The sequence below is a fragment of the Pantherophis guttatus genome, chromosome 3 (genome assembly GCF_059756535.1).
Source record: "Pantherophis guttatus breed Tessera chromosome 3, ASM5975653v1, whole genome shotgun sequence".
NCBI classification, from domain to species: Eukaryota; Metazoa; Chordata; class Lepidosauria; order Squamata; family Colubridae; genus Pantherophis; species Pantherophis guttatus.
Genome location: NC_142065.1, coordinates 145,987,482 through 146,003,459, shown reverse-complemented (window position 1 = coordinate 146,003,459; position 15,978 = coordinate 145,987,482). Strand labels below are relative to the sequence as shown.

At 35.6% G+C, this 15,978-nt stretch overlaps 2 protein-coding genes across 5 annotated transcripts; one reads left to right on the top strand and one right to left on the bottom strand.

The window, feature by feature from the left end:
* Positions 1 to 1,121: 1,121 nt before the first annotated feature.
* Positions 1,122 to 11,831, bottom strand: CAGE1 (cancer antigen 1). Of its 4 annotated transcripts, none has more exons than XM_087890302.1 (6): positions 11,710 to 11,815; positions 11,001 to 11,027; positions 9,462 to 9,577; positions 7,613 to 7,732; positions 6,546 to 6,626; positions 1,122 to 1,357 (listed from the first exon to the last, which is right to left on the bottom strand). In XM_087890302.1, exons 1-6 carry the CDS (start codon positions 11,735 to 11,737, stop codon positions 1,325 to 1,327), a joined length of 405 nt encoding a protein of 134 aa, XP_087746428.1. In that variant the 5' UTR covers positions 11,738 to 11,815; the 3' UTR covers positions 1,122 to 1,324. The 4 variants fall into 4 exon arrangements, with proteins under 4 accessions (XP_087746428.1, XP_087746430.1, XP_087746431.1 ...); XM_087890304.1 differs by having other exon boundaries at positions 1,122 to 1,252; XM_087890305.1 differs by lacking the exon at positions 11,001 to 11,027 and having other exon boundaries at positions 11,710 to 11,831.
* On the top strand, positions 3,320 to 4,028 carry LOC117672463 (calmodulin-alpha). Its single transcript, XM_034429104.3, has one exon. It carries the CDS (start codon positions 3,489 to 3,491, stop codon positions 3,933 to 3,935), a length of 447 nt encoding a protein of 148 aa, XP_034284995.2. The 5' UTR covers positions 3,320 to 3,488; the 3' UTR covers positions 3,936 to 4,028.
* Positions 11,832 to 15,978: the final 4,147 nt, after the last annotated feature.

Here is a 15,978-nt window from a genome sequence, read left to right as displayed (position 1 = left end):
GGGAACTTGATTTTTGTACTAGACAGCTACAGAAGAACTAAAGGAACCTTTTTACTTGCATACTTCAGAGAGAGTTTGGCTTCTGCGTCTCCCAGAATTTACTGGCAACACCAAGATTTATACATCCTCATAATGCCAGCCTTTTCCTGTGTTCAAACATGATTTTTAAGTTATCCGCCACACCATGGACAGAATTAATGGAGTAAAGTTTTAATTTTGGAAGGAGCTATTTAGGTCACTGAGTGTGTAGTACAGTAATCCATATTTTAATATCTCTGGCAAAAGATTTCCTAGTTTCCACTTGAACATACCAGCAAAAGAGAGCCCACTCTATCAGATAAATTACCTTTGCTGTTGAACTGCCTATTGTTGGGAAGTTTTTCCTACCATTCAAGTGGAATCCACCTTCTTGCAACAAAAATATTTAGCATTCTGGAACGCTGAAACATCTTTTTTAATGATGCTCTTTTTGTGATACTTGATATTATCATAGCCCCCCTCAGTTTTATTATCTTAAACACTAAATATTCCCAGTTCCTTTACACTATTTTTGTGATACTTGGTTTTCAGACCTTGGTAATTGTCATTTTTCTTCTGTGAATCTAATCCAGATTCTGTTAATGGGGAGACTAGAAACAAAGCTCTAATGCAGATTGAAGTAAAAATAAATTTTGTGTCTGTGTGTATTTCTTCTTCTAGTTAAAGACCCGATAATGTCTTGTGCATTTTGCAAAAATACCCAGTAGATGGTAAAACAGAGTAAGAAAGGCCAGATTACTGAACAATGACTTCTGATATAATGAGGACATCTTCAGGTTCCTTTGATGAATTGTTTCTGCCTTCTATCTGGAGCAGTGCATCTTGTGTCTTGAGCCCTAGTTAAATTAGGTGACCCAGTGCTTTATAAACTAGTCAATGCGTGTCCTAAATAAAGCCACATATATGTAGCAAAGAATGAAATTAATGTTCAGAATATTTCACAGAACATTGTGTAGACCTTATGAGGGGTTCTAATCAGGATAAATTTAAAAAGCCATATTCATATTTAACAAAATGTAAAAAAACAAAAGTAGTGAACATCATGGAAAGCATATGGAAGCATTTTTGAAAAAGTATAATGCTTTATAGTTTAAAAGGAATTTTATTCAAAAGGAGGTAGGAGTGCAGTTTAGCAATGTTCTCAGAACCCACTTAGCATAGCATAGCATAGCGGTTCATAGTCTTCTCAGTCAATTTGCTTCTCAGCGCAGTTCTCAATTCAAGCAAAAATAAGAGAAAAAAACGGAATAACTAAGTTTGTAAAGGGTGATATTTCTTGTAATATTTACTCATCTGATCCTACTGATCTCTTCTTTGTCTATGAAAAACAACAGCAATTACTTAATATCTTACTATCTAAATATCTTAGATTTAATATCTAAATACTTAATTATTTTCTACACTTTTCTCAGATTACATTCTAGAAAATATTTATATTCTTAAAAAAAACCCTCTTACTTAGCATGAAGTGAATTTGAAATCATTGTATATCCTACTTATTTTATCAGAAAAGGACTGAGCAGAACATAGGGGTGGAGGTCATGGCGGAGAATTAAGTCACTGTTAACCATATTCATCTACCAGCAATCCTAAATCACTAATAACAATAGTATAAGTGTCCTGTTGAACAATTCTACAGAGTTTACAAGAATGGAAAGTAAAGAATTAAAGAAGAGAATTTTTATGATGTTAAGGCCAACTGTCACTCTAAATAAACAAGAAAAAGTAATATGGAAAGAAATAAACCAATTGTAGTTTTAAACTTTTACAGAAGAAAGAAAGAAAAGGATGTGACTTTTAAAACCCATAATGTCAGTGGATGGAATGACTAGAGGGCTTTTATTTTTTGTAATGGCACTCAAGCATGTGGTCAGGATATGTCTTAGTGGTTGGATAAGCATATCAATGTGGATATGCAGAAGTTGCAAAATCCTGAGGAAGATTTGGAATGTCTTGGAATCCCCTTTGGACAACCTATTGACACAGCAGTTTTGTTACAGCTGAAAGAACTGTGAAGAGTGGGACTTCCACTTCAGCCAGAGTAGAAGACCCGCTCTGTAACTGATGTTAGATCTGGTCTGAACTGAGCATGAATCCAACTGTCATTACCTGGGAAGAGTTTGAGCTTCTCAGTTCCAAGAAAGTGGTCAGAGTCCTCGGGTTGTAATTATGGCCACCTTTCTGTTAAATTAATGTCTCCCTTGACTGTTTAATTACATGTTAATGCCTTTGACATGTAATTGGATCCAGGGGGTAATGAATGTATCATTGAAGGAAGGAGTCATTTTGCTGGATCTTAAAAAGATGGTACAGTCTTTCTTCCTCAAGAAACCATCTCCACATCCAACAATTCTGTACAATTTTTGTTTTGTCCAATGTTTCTTTTTACTGATAGATGACCTGCATCAGAGCAGGTGATGCATCCATCCAGGCCTTCCTTAATCTCTTTAGCAGCTTTGGTACCATTAATTATGGTGTTTTTCTGGATTAGTTTCTAGAATTGGGAGTGTAGGGCATGGTGCTGAAGTGGTTCTCTTCCTTTTCCTGTGGCTAATTTGTGTTGTGTTTTGGGGGGGAGGGGAGAGAGATTTAGCTTTAGACTCCTACTTGGGTGGTTTCCTCAGGTTTCTACTCTCTTTGCTATTATTTAACTTCTATAGGAAGCTACTAAATTAGGGCCCATCAGCACGGGACTAAGTATCATCAATATATGTAACCTTTATATTTCTACACCAAAACAATCATGTGATGCTGTCAGAGTTCTTTTCCAATGACTGGTTGGCAATCTAGGTCTTAATGGGAAAAGATAGTTCAAGCAAGACAGACTGGCTACTTGACTTCTCAATAGAGTAGCACTCTCTCAGATGGATCTGGTGTACAATTAGGAGTCTTAATCCATTTGTTTGAAGAACTGGTGGCAACTGAAGTCAAAAGACCCTTTTACACAGCCTCATCTTGTTATTCCTAGATGGGAGCGTTTCTGCTTATCGTCACTCACTTCCACACAGTATTTGCATCACACCGTATGGGGATTACTTTTTAAGACAAGATGGAACTTGTCTTCAGAATGCAGAGGTGCGAGTAGTACCATACCATTACTTTGCGAGATGCACTGCCTTTCTATAGACTTACGGGTGCAATTCCAGTCACTGATTATTATCTATTAAGCCCTTCATGGTACAAGGCCATGAGCTATAGTTTCTATGTCTCCCATCCCACAAGATCTGACAAACAGAATATACTTTAGGCGCCTCTAGGAAATAGCGCCATCTAATGGGACCTAAGAAATGTACCTTCACATGTGTGAGGTGAATCGCGGAGGCGTTTGGGTATTTGGAGCTGAAGAGGCAGCAGACGGCACGCCACTCCTGTCTTCTGTGCCGAACAAGGCGGCACCAGTCGTGATCCTTAGCCTGCAGTAATCGCTGCCAGGCCGGGCAAAAGCCAAAATGGCTGATCAACTGACAGAAGAGCAGATCGCAGAATTCAAGGAAGCCTTTTCACTATTCGACAAAGATGGAGATGGCACAATAACAAAAGAATTGGGGACAGTGATGAGGTCACTTGGTCAGAATCCCACAGAAGCAGAATTACAGGACATGATCAATGAAGTAGATGCTGATCGTAATGGCACAATTGACTTCCCAGAATTTTTGACAATGATGGCAAGAAAAATGAAGGATACAGACCGTGAGGAAGAAATTAGAGAAGCATTCTGTGTATTTGATAAGGATGGTAACGGTTATATTAGTGCTGCAGAACTTCGTCATGTGATGACAAATCTCGGAGAAAAGCTAACAGATGAAGAAGTTGATGAGATGATTAGAGAAGCAGATATTGATGGTGATGGTCAAGTAAACTATGAAGAGTTTGTACAAATGATGACAGCAAAGTGAAGACACTGCACAGAACGTGTTAAATTTCTTATACAAATTGTTTATTTGCCTTTTTCTCTGTTTGTAACTTATCTGTAAAAGGTTTTCCCCTTCTGTTGAGAGAGATGCATGTATAGTAACAAACTCATTCCTCCATGTTTTCCCCTTTATCTATCATCCTGATATTTTGGGAAAATGATCAAAATAACAAATGTTTGCATGTGGCTTACTCTGGATATTTAAGCCCTTCCACACTTCTAAAGTTAGATGGTGTTGGTTAAATGAGAGATCATCTAGGTTATGCCTGTGATGGAAACTTGGGAAAAAATATGGGTTAGAAATGTAAAATTTACGCAAGCATAAAATTTAAGAGAAAATTTTTATATTTTATAACATCTGTAATGTTTTACAGATGGCATTTAGATCCTAAAAAGTTGGCTTGTATGTATCTGAATTTGCAATCTAAGTGTTGGAGATGTGATTGTGATGATGCTACTTATTATCACATATGGTGGACTTGTAAAACAGTTAAAGCATTTTGGATTAAAATATGGTGGATTATCCAAAATATTCTTAAAAAGAAGATACAGTTTACTCCACAATTGTTTTTATTGGGTATAATCACAGATTGTACTGTTATAGAGACTAAATTGATTTTAAATTTAATAACTGCAGCTAGACTTTTGGTGGCGCAATACTGGAAGAAGGAAGAATTGCCTACTATTGAAGAATGGACATTAAAAGTGGCAAATTTGGCAGAAATGGCGAAAATTTCAGCATATTTGAAAGATCATTCACAAGAAAGATATATATCGGAATGGAGAAGATGGACTGATTATATTCAAAACAAATATTGAACTAAAAAGTATCAAATATCTTATGAATGAATAGAAAAGTTAAGAGTATGTATATTTAGTTAAGTAAAAGGCGAGTTAAAGTGTCGAGGGGGTGGGATAGGAATCTGTAGTTAGCTTAGCTTAATTTAGCATATGATTGTTAATTGTTTTACCCTGTATTTTGTTCTGGGAAGTCCGGGGGGGGGAGGGGGGAAGGGAGGGAGGGGGGAAAGGGGAAATATTTGATTTTTTTTTTCTTTTTTGTAAAACTTTTCAATAAAAAAAAAATGTACCTTCACTCTTCACTTTGGATGGCGTGTCCCTGCTGTCTTTAAATACTTGGTTTTTGTTTGTTTGTTTGTTCCCTTGGTTAGGATCAAAGATGACCCCAACTGGAAAATTGCTTTAGGATTGTTAATATATTTTGGGTCCTTTGGGGCCCTGTTTTCGTACTGTATTATGGTTCTTGTATGTTTATTGTTTACCTTTTTTGCTTTTAACCATAACGTAGTCACCCAGAGTTATATTTTGCAAGTGGGGCAACCATACTATACAAATCATTTAAATACATAAGTAAATAAATATTCTGAAATAATGGGAATCCCTCATATTCATTCTTAGATGTACTATGGAAACTAAGCAATCTTGAGTAACATGTCTTTATCCAATTTTGAGTAAGATGATTTTACCCAATTTCATTCATTTAATGTAAAATAGAAACAGACTGTATTACACAGCTGTTGAAGGAAACAATAACTGAGTTCATACATTTGTGCTAAATCATGGCTTATTTTAACTAAAGTTTGCCAAGTAATCCCCAATGACTGAGTTCACATATAACCCATGCTAGCTATAGCCCATAGTTTATAAACCAAACTGTCCAGCTTTACATAATGCATAAGCCAAAACTAGACAAATCACATTACTGTTTAGAGAATGCATGAACTTAGTTATTTCCTTGTGTACCTGAAGCAGAAAGATAAAAAAATAATCTTTACCATCAACAAGTTTATGGTTCATTATAGCTAATATTATAACTTCTGCTAAACAGTGCTGAATTATGTTAATAAATAAAAACAGGTACTCAGATTAATCTTTTGTGTGTACAAAAAGACCATTTTTAAATTATTATATATTTTTGGAAAAGTTCAAAACATGAAAATATAGTTGTAGAAAATCAGGTGGCATATAAATGTAATGAATAATAATGTATTAACTTGAGAACATTGATTTTTTAAAATTATCAATTATAATAGAAGGGCAAGTTCTTCAACTTTCTCTCTTTATTTTCCCAGCATACTGTCTCTTCTATCAATTTGCACAATTCCTAAATGCTTTTTTCACTACTTTCTTCAATCCAATTACTGTATTTGATAATATTCTAAACCACCTTTATAGTTGGTTTACCATATCCTCTGAACTCAGATAAAGGGGTCAAGTTAACACAGAACACCTTATTCACTAACAAAAACCTTGTTTTTCAATATTCAATATTTTATATCATCATGGCTAGTTGAATCCTCTCAGAAGATTGGACAAACTTCCACAAAGTAGATTTGCTTTGCTACAGCATCTCTGCTGTTTGCTCCTACTTTTTTGCCCCTTATTAAAAAACAAAGATCTGATTTTGAAAACAGAGGCTGTAGTGTCTTGTTGATTTTTACAAAAACAGTCATCTCTCCCCTCCCACATCTATCATGTTAAATTTTGCATATTGTTAAACAGAAATCACATCCCAATCTTCCCTGATTTTCCTCTATTTTGTTTTTTCATTAAATACCCATTATGAACTCACCTCAAAATCATGCTCTTCAGATGATTTCATATTAATAATCATCTCTCTTAGAGTTGCTATCTCTTTTTTATGTTCTTGTAACTAGAAATTAATAATGTTATACATAAGAGAATGATCAGAATAGTGCAACCATTGGTTTTCCTTGGGATATTCCATGGAAGCAAAAGTTGGTGAAGCAAGATAGAAAGTATTGACGTTTTGAACTTTGGTGTTGGAGAAAATTCCTGGGAATACTGTGAACAGCAAAGTAAACAAGCAAACGGACCATCATATAAATCAGAGTTGTCACTCAAGGTGCAAATAACCAGGCTCAAATTATCCTACTTTGGACACACTAAGCCAAGATAACTCTCTGGAGAAGGACATAATGCTTGAAAGACAGAAGGAGCTTTCTAATAAACAGGCAAAACCACAGTATAGAATTGGTCTCAGTACAGCCAAAATTTGATTTAATCTGAATAATGATATAAATTAAGATAATTACAAATAATATTAACTGTCATGCATTTTAACTGCAATACATTTTTGACTTTAGTGGCATTACAAATTAGAATTTGGTAGTGAGTTCTGGAAGAGTTATGGAGGCTACAACTGAAGTGTTAGAAGACACATGTGAACATAAGGTATCGATTACAGGCAGTCCTCGATTTATGATCATAATTGAGCCAAAATTTATGTTGTTAAGTGAGACATTTGTTAGGTGACTTTTGCCCCATTTTATAGCTTTTCTTGCCACAGTTGTTAAGTGAATCATTGTAGTTGTTAACAAACCAGTTATTAAGTGAATCTGGCTTCCCTATTGACTTTACTTGTCAGAAGGTCAAAAAGGTGTTCACATGATCCGGGGACACTGCAACCGTCATAAATATGAATCAGTTACCAAGCATCCAAATTTTGGTCATGTGACTTTGAGGATGCTGCAATGGTTATAAGTGTGAAAAATGGTCATCAGTCACTTTTTTCAGTGACATTATAACTTTAAATGGTCACTAAATGAACTATTTTAAGGCGAGGGCTACTTGTATGGACCTAGATCACTTAACATCATAAGTAACAAATACCCCTACCTCTTTTGCCAATAATTTTTTTTTAAATATCAGTCTCTTCATTTTTTCTTTTAATTCGGTTTCCAAAGAGGTAGTCATCATCTTCTCTACATAAGGCATAGTTCTTCCCTGACATCTTTCCTATCAAAAACAATCAATAACTCATATTGAAAAACAAGAAGGTCTCAATTCTGAGAGCAGATAATTAATTTAAACATTCAGAAATGGTGTTGGTAGGAAATCTATTGCTGTGTTTGGTGTCTGATAGGCATTCAATACCAGTAGAAAAGTACATTCCCAAGCTGAGCTGCCTTTGCCCATTCACAAAATAGCTGCCAGAAAGTTTATTTGTGGAATATAAACTAGTTAGGATGTTCCTTTCTATGGCCTTCACTGCCAGGGTTCCAAGTAACACCCACAACGAAAAAAGTCTCGAGGTCAGAAGTTCCTCAGAGTTCCATTTTATTAGAGATGTCATATTGGCACATCTGGGAAAAATCCCAAATCTAAAAGTTTCCAGGTTTTCCTCACCCAAAAGAAAGTCCAAGTCTCTTCCCCCTGCACCCACATGTCCATTACATGGTCCAATCAATGCACTGTCCCAACTGGAGATGCCTCCCATTCACACCATTCCAGATGCAGGCTGGATGTCCTTGACTCTCAGAGAAAGGAATGTTATTACGGCTAGATATCTCTGCTACTCCACGCAATCCTCCCTCCCAGTTTGCCACAGCACTAAGCGTGGCAGCCCTGAAGACCCAAAGGAAAAAAATGGGCTCCAGGACTGACATTCATTTTACCTCTGACTTTTTTTGGGGACACTTTTTGTTTAAAGTATTGGGCTATGTAGTCGTTTAGAAATTTAATTTCCTAAGAATGCCTGTGGGACCAATAATAAGTCCTAATACTCCAGAAAAAAAGGATATTGCAGATAGGTGCATTGCAGGATTCTAGAAATGTATTATTTTAATGTATGCTGCTCTGGAAAAGGCCACCCCTTGTCAGTTTTTCTTTCTCATCATTGTATTGATAGAATTTATAATACAGCTAATCCTCAATTTACAACAGCTCAATTAGTGGCAAAGTTACAACGGCACTGAAGAAAGTGACTTATAATCATTTTTCACACAACAGTTGCAGCATTCCCATGATCACGTGATCAAAATTCAGATGCTTGGCAACTAGTTCATACTTATGACCGTTGCTGTAATTCCAAGGTTACCTTTTGTGATCTTCTGACAAGGAAAGTCAATGGGAAAGCCAGATTCACTTATAAACCCTGTCACTAACCTATCCACTGTAGTGATTCACTTAACAACTGTGGCAAGAAAGGTCATAAAATGGGGCAAAACTCACTTAACAAATGTTTCACTGAACAACAGAAATTTGAGGCTTAGTTGTGATTGTAAGTTGAGGACTATCTGTAATAAAAAAAAATGACCTCTAGTGTATCCACTGTCTTAGAAGTTTCTTATCCTATTTAATATATAGATTTAATGTAGCCAGATCTTAGGAATTAGATATTGGGAGACAAAGGATATAGTATAGTATATAGATATTGGCATAGATCTCACATTGGAAACTAAAGCAAGATTTTTGCTATTTCAGCATTCACTGTAGGAAACAGGATGTCCTTAAATAAATTGCAACCAGTATGGGGACATGCTACAAAGTATTGGAATAATAAGTGCCTGGTCATGGGGTTATCCAGTCAGTGAGGGAGTCATCTCAGTCCCTTATTATATCTGTAATCATCTGGAAGAACCAATCAACTGAGGATCAAGTAATATGTATAATCCATTATTTTCTAAGAGCCCTAAAATATTCATCACTTTCTTTTCATTTTTAAGCACACGATAGAAAAACTTACCATATTGCTTTCATCACCACCAGACCCTGTAGTAAGAAAACTTGCTATCATTGGTGACTCCTTTACAATGGACTCCAATAATGACTCCTCCAAAATGTTAGGTGTATCTTGCATTTCTGCACATGATCAGAAATAATGGTAAATAAGTCCTTTAATAATTGATGCATTTTTACCAGATCTGTAGAATTTTTCAATAGTTTAATTGAAGGCAATTCTGTGAGGGCACTTTTAGGGCAAACTGAGCCCCGGTATTCAAGGGTTACTTCAACGTTTGTAATTTACTCTGGAATTTCAATAGCGCAGTTGTGATACTACCAGATACAGTACTACTTGTTGGCCTTTCAGGGTCACGATCTCTATCACTAGAAATTTCCTTCTAATTAAATCATTGACTTCTCTTTTAGTGAGCATTTAATTGTCCTGTTCCCATCATTTACTATACAACCAAAATATTGTAGTACATTGTTGACTTTATCTTTTGATATTTTACATCCTCTTTAAGGTACAATTCATCATTGTAGTGATTATTGCCAAAAGGAATACTAAGAAATTTATCCATGGAGAAAGAAATCAGAAACTGGTATAGCACTACATTAACTGCCATGTTGAACTGAAAATAGCTAATGTTCATTTCCTTAGCATTAGGGAACCTCCAACTATGGCTCATCTAGTATACTCACAATATTAATGTACTAATTATTTATGTCACGATTTTCAAGTGATGAAGGAGTAAGCTACTCTTTTTGCCCAACATACAAGGCATTAAAGTTCAGGGACAAGAACTCAAGGAAGGGCAAAATATTTAAATTCTTTCTTATGCAATACAGATGTCACCCAGATTGGGATATCCTCTATTGCTATTTGCTTATACTTAATGTCCTGAGGGATCAAATTGGAGATTTATTTCCAGACAAATTATTTACAAATATGATGTTTCGAAACTGTTAAAACCCACACATCATCAGAGAAACACATGCTTTAGAGAGTCAGAACAGGAGTATGTGAAAAGCAGAAGTACAATTTTTTCTTTTAATTCGGTTTTGAAAGAGGTAGTCATCATCTTCTCTACATAAGGTATAATTCTGCCCTGACATCTTTCCTGTGAAAAACAATCAATAACTCATATTGAAACACAAGAAGGTCTCAGTTCTGAGAGCAGATAATTAATTTAAACATTCAGAAATGGTGTTGATAGGAAATCAATTGCTGCTGTGTGTTTGGTGTCTGATATGCATTCAATAGCAGTAGAAAAGTAAATTCATTTTACCTCTGACTTTTTTTCTGCACACTTTTTGTTTAAAGTATTGGGCTATGTAGTGCTTTAGAGAGTCGGAACAAGAGCATGTGAAAAGCAGAAGTACAATACACATATGTTATGTGTGTGTGGACAAAATATAGCAATATACCCTCTGTTCACTAGCTTCCACTTCCAGATATTGGCTGTCAAGATGGTGTCTACAAGTATTACCATAACCCAACACCCCTTACAGCAGTTTTTCATCTTTTAAACAGTAATTACACAAACGGGTTTTAACTTACGGTTATATCTATGAGAATTACTCAATACTTCAGGAGTTGTGCAAGTCAGACAAAAAGAAAATTCAGCCACTGTCCTTTCTCCCTAAGCAACAACTAATAACTGAGGAAGGTGTGTCAGTTTTCATATGACAGTTGAAGGTTTAAAAATGATTAAAACTTGCATTTCTACTTTTCAAACATTTGTGAACAATATGCAGATGAGAATTGGAATTAGGAACCCATCATGTTCAACCAGTTGTTAATTTTTTAACCCTAACCCAATTTTATTTGGCATCATAAGAATTTCTGAAGAGAGGGGTCAGGATTGTATAAGGCTGCCTCCATGCTTAACTTGATGATTGAATTAACATGTTTTTGGATCTACACAATAAGTCGAACCATAATTCATCCACTGGACTAGATTTTCCACTAGATTAAGATACAAAAAAACCAACGTTAACCTAGTGTGTTTATAAATGTGGCTATCACTTCTTAATTGATCTTAATTGATTGAGCATACTGTGTGAGTATCAAGTCACATGAAATTTACTGCCACTTAAATGCATAAAGCACTAAGCTCAAACATACTCTTTACTTTTTCCTGAAAATTTTGTCTTCATGTGTCCCAAATTCCAATTATAGTTGATCATTACAGAAATGGGGAGGGGAATGATTCATGCCCTTCCATAGCTTTCTTTTTTATTGTCATTATTTCTAATGGTTTTAATACCAAAATGTAGACTGTTTTCTGGATCCATTGAGACTGTCCCAGGTTTTTCAGAGGAGTCTGCTAACTATTGCTCTGCCTCCTCTTCAGCTGTGTGTATATACTTTTCTTCAGAAGAAGTCACTAACTGATTCTTTTCAAAAACCATGACTGTCACTTTGTGACATCACAAGGAACTTTTGTCACCACAGGAGAATACCAAGAAAATTCATCTTTTCTAACAGAACCTGCTAGGTAGCTTGACTTAAAAGCCTGGAAGAAATAGTTACCTTTAATAGAGAAATAAATCCCTCAGGGTCAAGCATCTCTAGGAGAAAACTGACTTAAAAATAATTTCTTTACATTGCAACTGGGTCAAAAGTGAATCGACTCAGCTGCCAAAGAAAAAGAATGGAATATGGGTTCATATGGATGAAAAGCTAATCCAGGAGTGATGCAAATGTGACATGTGGTAGTGTTCATAGTTAAAAGTCTAGCTGTGTGTGAAACATTCTGGTTTAAATAAATGAATCCAGTATGACAATTTTGAGGTTTGTGTTGAATAAACAAAGATGGTAAGAGGAATACAAGATAGATTGGTATCAATACGGGAAAAACCCTTACAAAACAAGCAAATAGGGACATTTACCTGGAGTCTATTCGTAGAGCTTGGTAAGATACTTGCAGTCCTGATGAAATGTTCTAAATTAATTGCTTATACTTGGCTAACAGAAGAGACAAAAGTAAACAAGAGGAAAAATAAGATTTTATACTAGTGATGATCCAAGAAGATGAATCAATGACCAGCAATGCTTGTGGCATGTTTGTGGTTTTTTCCCTGAAGTACATCCTGGCGTATATTTGCAGTTGCTCACACTTACAAAACCTAATCCTTAAGAAAAAACAACAACAAAGGCAACAAACTGAAGCAATTAATGTCCACACTTCAAAAGTATGAAGATTTCCATCCAAGAAATGAAGCACTAGAATAGTTTACAAATCTCCAAAAGGAAAGTTAGGAAAGGTACAAGTGCAATTGATAACAGTAATAAAGAGTAGTAGGACACAAAGAATATATTATGTACCACTGGAAGTTAGAAGAGGTCTTAGCATTTTATAATAGAAGAATAAATACTAGAATAGAATAGAAAATAGAATAGACTAATAACTTTATTGTCACTTTGAATGTATACTAGTCAGCATACATTAAAATGAAATTTCATTGCATATAGCTCTCAAACGGTCACCACCTCCAATATACACTACATAAACATGACAAAATAAATAAATACAAAATTATGTATATACCCATATATATTATATGACACAGAGAAACAACGCAGTCTAGTTGGGATATATATATATATACAAGGTGAGGAAAAATTATAGATTAAAAGTTAGGATGGGAAATGCACCATTTCCCCTTTAAGAAGACAAAGAGAAATAATAGTTGGTGATTGGGATAGATTGTCAGGAAGAATATCTATGTAGTTGCTAGCAATCAAAAATGATTTGATGGCACATAATCTGTCAATCAGTGAACCTCCAACCTGTTTTCTATATATCACTCTACTGCGTTTCACAGCCAAGTCACTGAGGTCTGATGAAAATAAGTCCAATGGAGGATCTGGGGAATGACCAGACTGAAAGAGTGGTCATGGGGTAACAATTTCACATATAGTCCTTGAGTTACAACCACAGTTGAGCCTAAAATTTAGGTTGCTAAATGAAACATTTATTAAGTGAGTTTTGCCCCATTTTGCGACTTTTCTTACCACAGTTGTTAAGTTAATCATTGCATGTGGCAAGTTAGTAAAAAACATGGTTGTTAAGTGAATCTGGATTCCCCATTGACTTTGCTTGTCAGAAGGTTGCAGAAGGTGATCACATGACCCCAGGACACTGCAACCGTCATAAATATGAACCAGTTGCCAAGCATCGGAATTTTGATCACATGACCATGGGGATGCTGCAATGGTCACGAATGTGAAAAACATTCATAAGTCACTTTTTTCAGTGCCGTTGTAACTTTGAATGGGTACTTATTGAACTATTGTAAATTGAGGATTACCTGTATTTCAGTAAATGTTTGAGGTATTTTCTTATCCATGCCACAGGGCAGCTCAGAGTATACCTAGGGCATTAGTTACAAGCACATGCACCATTATTAAATTTTTAGATAAAAATGGTTAAGAATAGAAATTTTAAAGACTTCACAAGAGCTCATAATAAAGCAACTTAAAAATAAAATTAAAAATAGAATTTAAGAAAAAAACCCTACAACTAAGTGTAGCCTGTATTCAGAAAGGGCACTCTGCCCCCAAAGCCAACTTGCTGGTGTTGAAGTTTGATTTTCCAATCAAATTCGCTCAGGATACTACTGAATTTCATATATATATTAGTACATGTATATATACTATACATATACAAAAGTATTGTATTAAAAACTTTTTTCCTTTTCCTTTTCTTCCTTGTATTAAAAATAGTTTAATACAATACACATCACATTTACAAATATACACACACACGTGTGTATATATGTGTGTGTATATATATATGTATATATATGTGTGTGTGTGCATATATATATATATATAATTTAATTTGTCAACAAGTACAACAAAACAAGTATTAGTATAGACATAGACATGGACAAATGAAAAAATAGTACTAATAAATGGATATAAATAAGCAAAACATAGCCATAAACACGAGTACATATAAATGGGGACAGTAAAACAGGGACGGTAGGCAGTGGCATGCTGGTGCGCTTATGCATGCCCCCTTAGGGACCTCTTAAAAAACATGTAAGGTCCACGATAGAGAGTTTTAAGGTAAAAGGTATAGGGGTTAGGGAAACTAACAACAGGATCAGGTAAATTCCAGACATTTACTACTCTACTGCTGAACTGGTATTTTCTGCAATCAAGATTAGAGCGGATTACATTTAGTTTGTATCTATTGATAGTTCTTGTGTTATTGCGGTTGAAGTTAAAGTAGTCATTAACACGTAGGACGTTATGGTAGATAATCTTGTGTACTAAGCTTAGGTCAGAACGTAGACGGCGTAGTTCAAGGTTTTCCAGTCCTAAAATTTCAAGCCTGGTGGTATAAGAAATTTTATTGCGAGCAGAGTTGAGTACTCTTCTTGTAAAATACCTCTGGACCCTCTCTAATGTATTAATGTTCGAAATACAGTGTGGGTTCCAGGCAGGTGAGCAGTATTCAAGGATAGGTCTGGCAAAGGTTTTATATGCCCTAGTTAGAAGTATAGCATTACCAGAGAGAAAACTTCGTAAAATAAGGTTGACAACTCTTAATACCTTTTTAGCAATGTTGTTACAGTGAGCTCTGGGGCTTAGATCTTTTGAAATGAGTACTCCTAGGTCCTTGACAGAGTGTGGGTCATCTTTTAGATCGTTTCTGCCCAGCTTGTATTTGATGTTCTGATTTTTATTGCCAATGTGCAGGACTATTAGCTGAGATTTGGAGTTGCCAATTGTTTGACCATTCAGATACATAATCTAGGTCATTTTGTAGGGTAATAGAATTGTCTGTGGTGTTAAAAAGTTTTACATCATCGGCAAAGAGGACGCAGCTGCTTATAATATGATCACAAAGGTCGTTTATATAAAGCAGAAAGAGTGCTGGTCCTACAAAGCTGCCTTGGGGAACACCACTGATAACTGGTGCAGGGTTTGATATAGCGTTTCCAATTTTAACTACTTATTGCCTGTTTGATAGGAATGTAGCTATCCACTTGTGCAAAGATCCAGAAATGCCGTAAGAACTTAGTTTTAACAGAAGTTTGTCATGTACCACTGAATCAATGGCTCTGCAGAAGTCTATGTAGATTGCATCTATTGCTTTACCCTGGTCGAGTTTTTGCAGTGTATGAGTTGCAGATTACATGAGAAATTTTTCCTGAAACCAAATTGCTTATTAGAGAGTAGGTTATTTGTCACTAAGTGGAGGGTGATGTATTGGTTTATGATGGATTCCATGACATTACACGTGATGCAGCAAAGGGAGATTGGTCTGTAATTCTCAACAAGGCCGGGCTCACCTTTTTTGAAGATAGGTATGACTGTTGTAATCACCATAGGTCAGGCAAGGAGTTCATTCTAAAAGATACTTCATAGATGGTGCTTAGATGTTCAGCTATGGCGGAGGAGAGCTTTTTTAGAAAGTAGACACATATTCCATCAGGACCAATAGATAGAGATGGCTTTAGTTTGTGTAGTGGCTTTTGGAGGTATCTTAAGTAAAATCAATGGGGATTAGATCATTGCA

Bases quoted from the DNA above. Each gene is read 5' to 3' on its own strand.
- LOC117672463 (XM_034429104.3), top strand. From the start codon at position 3,489: ATGGCTGATCAACTGACAGAAGAGCAGATCGCAGAATTCAAGGAAGCC.
- CAGE1 (XM_087890302.1), bottom strand. From the start codon at position 11,737: ATGGATCCAGAAAACAGTCTACATTTTG. The intron at 11,028-11,709 runs GTATTAAAACCA...CAACTCCTGAAG, and splicing joins AGAAAACAGTCTACATTTTG to TATTGAGTAATTCTCATAGA. The intron at 7,733-9,461 runs GTAAGTTTTTCT...TGTTTTTGATAG, and splicing joins GTGGTGATGAAAGCAATATG to GAAAGATGTCAGGGAAGAAC.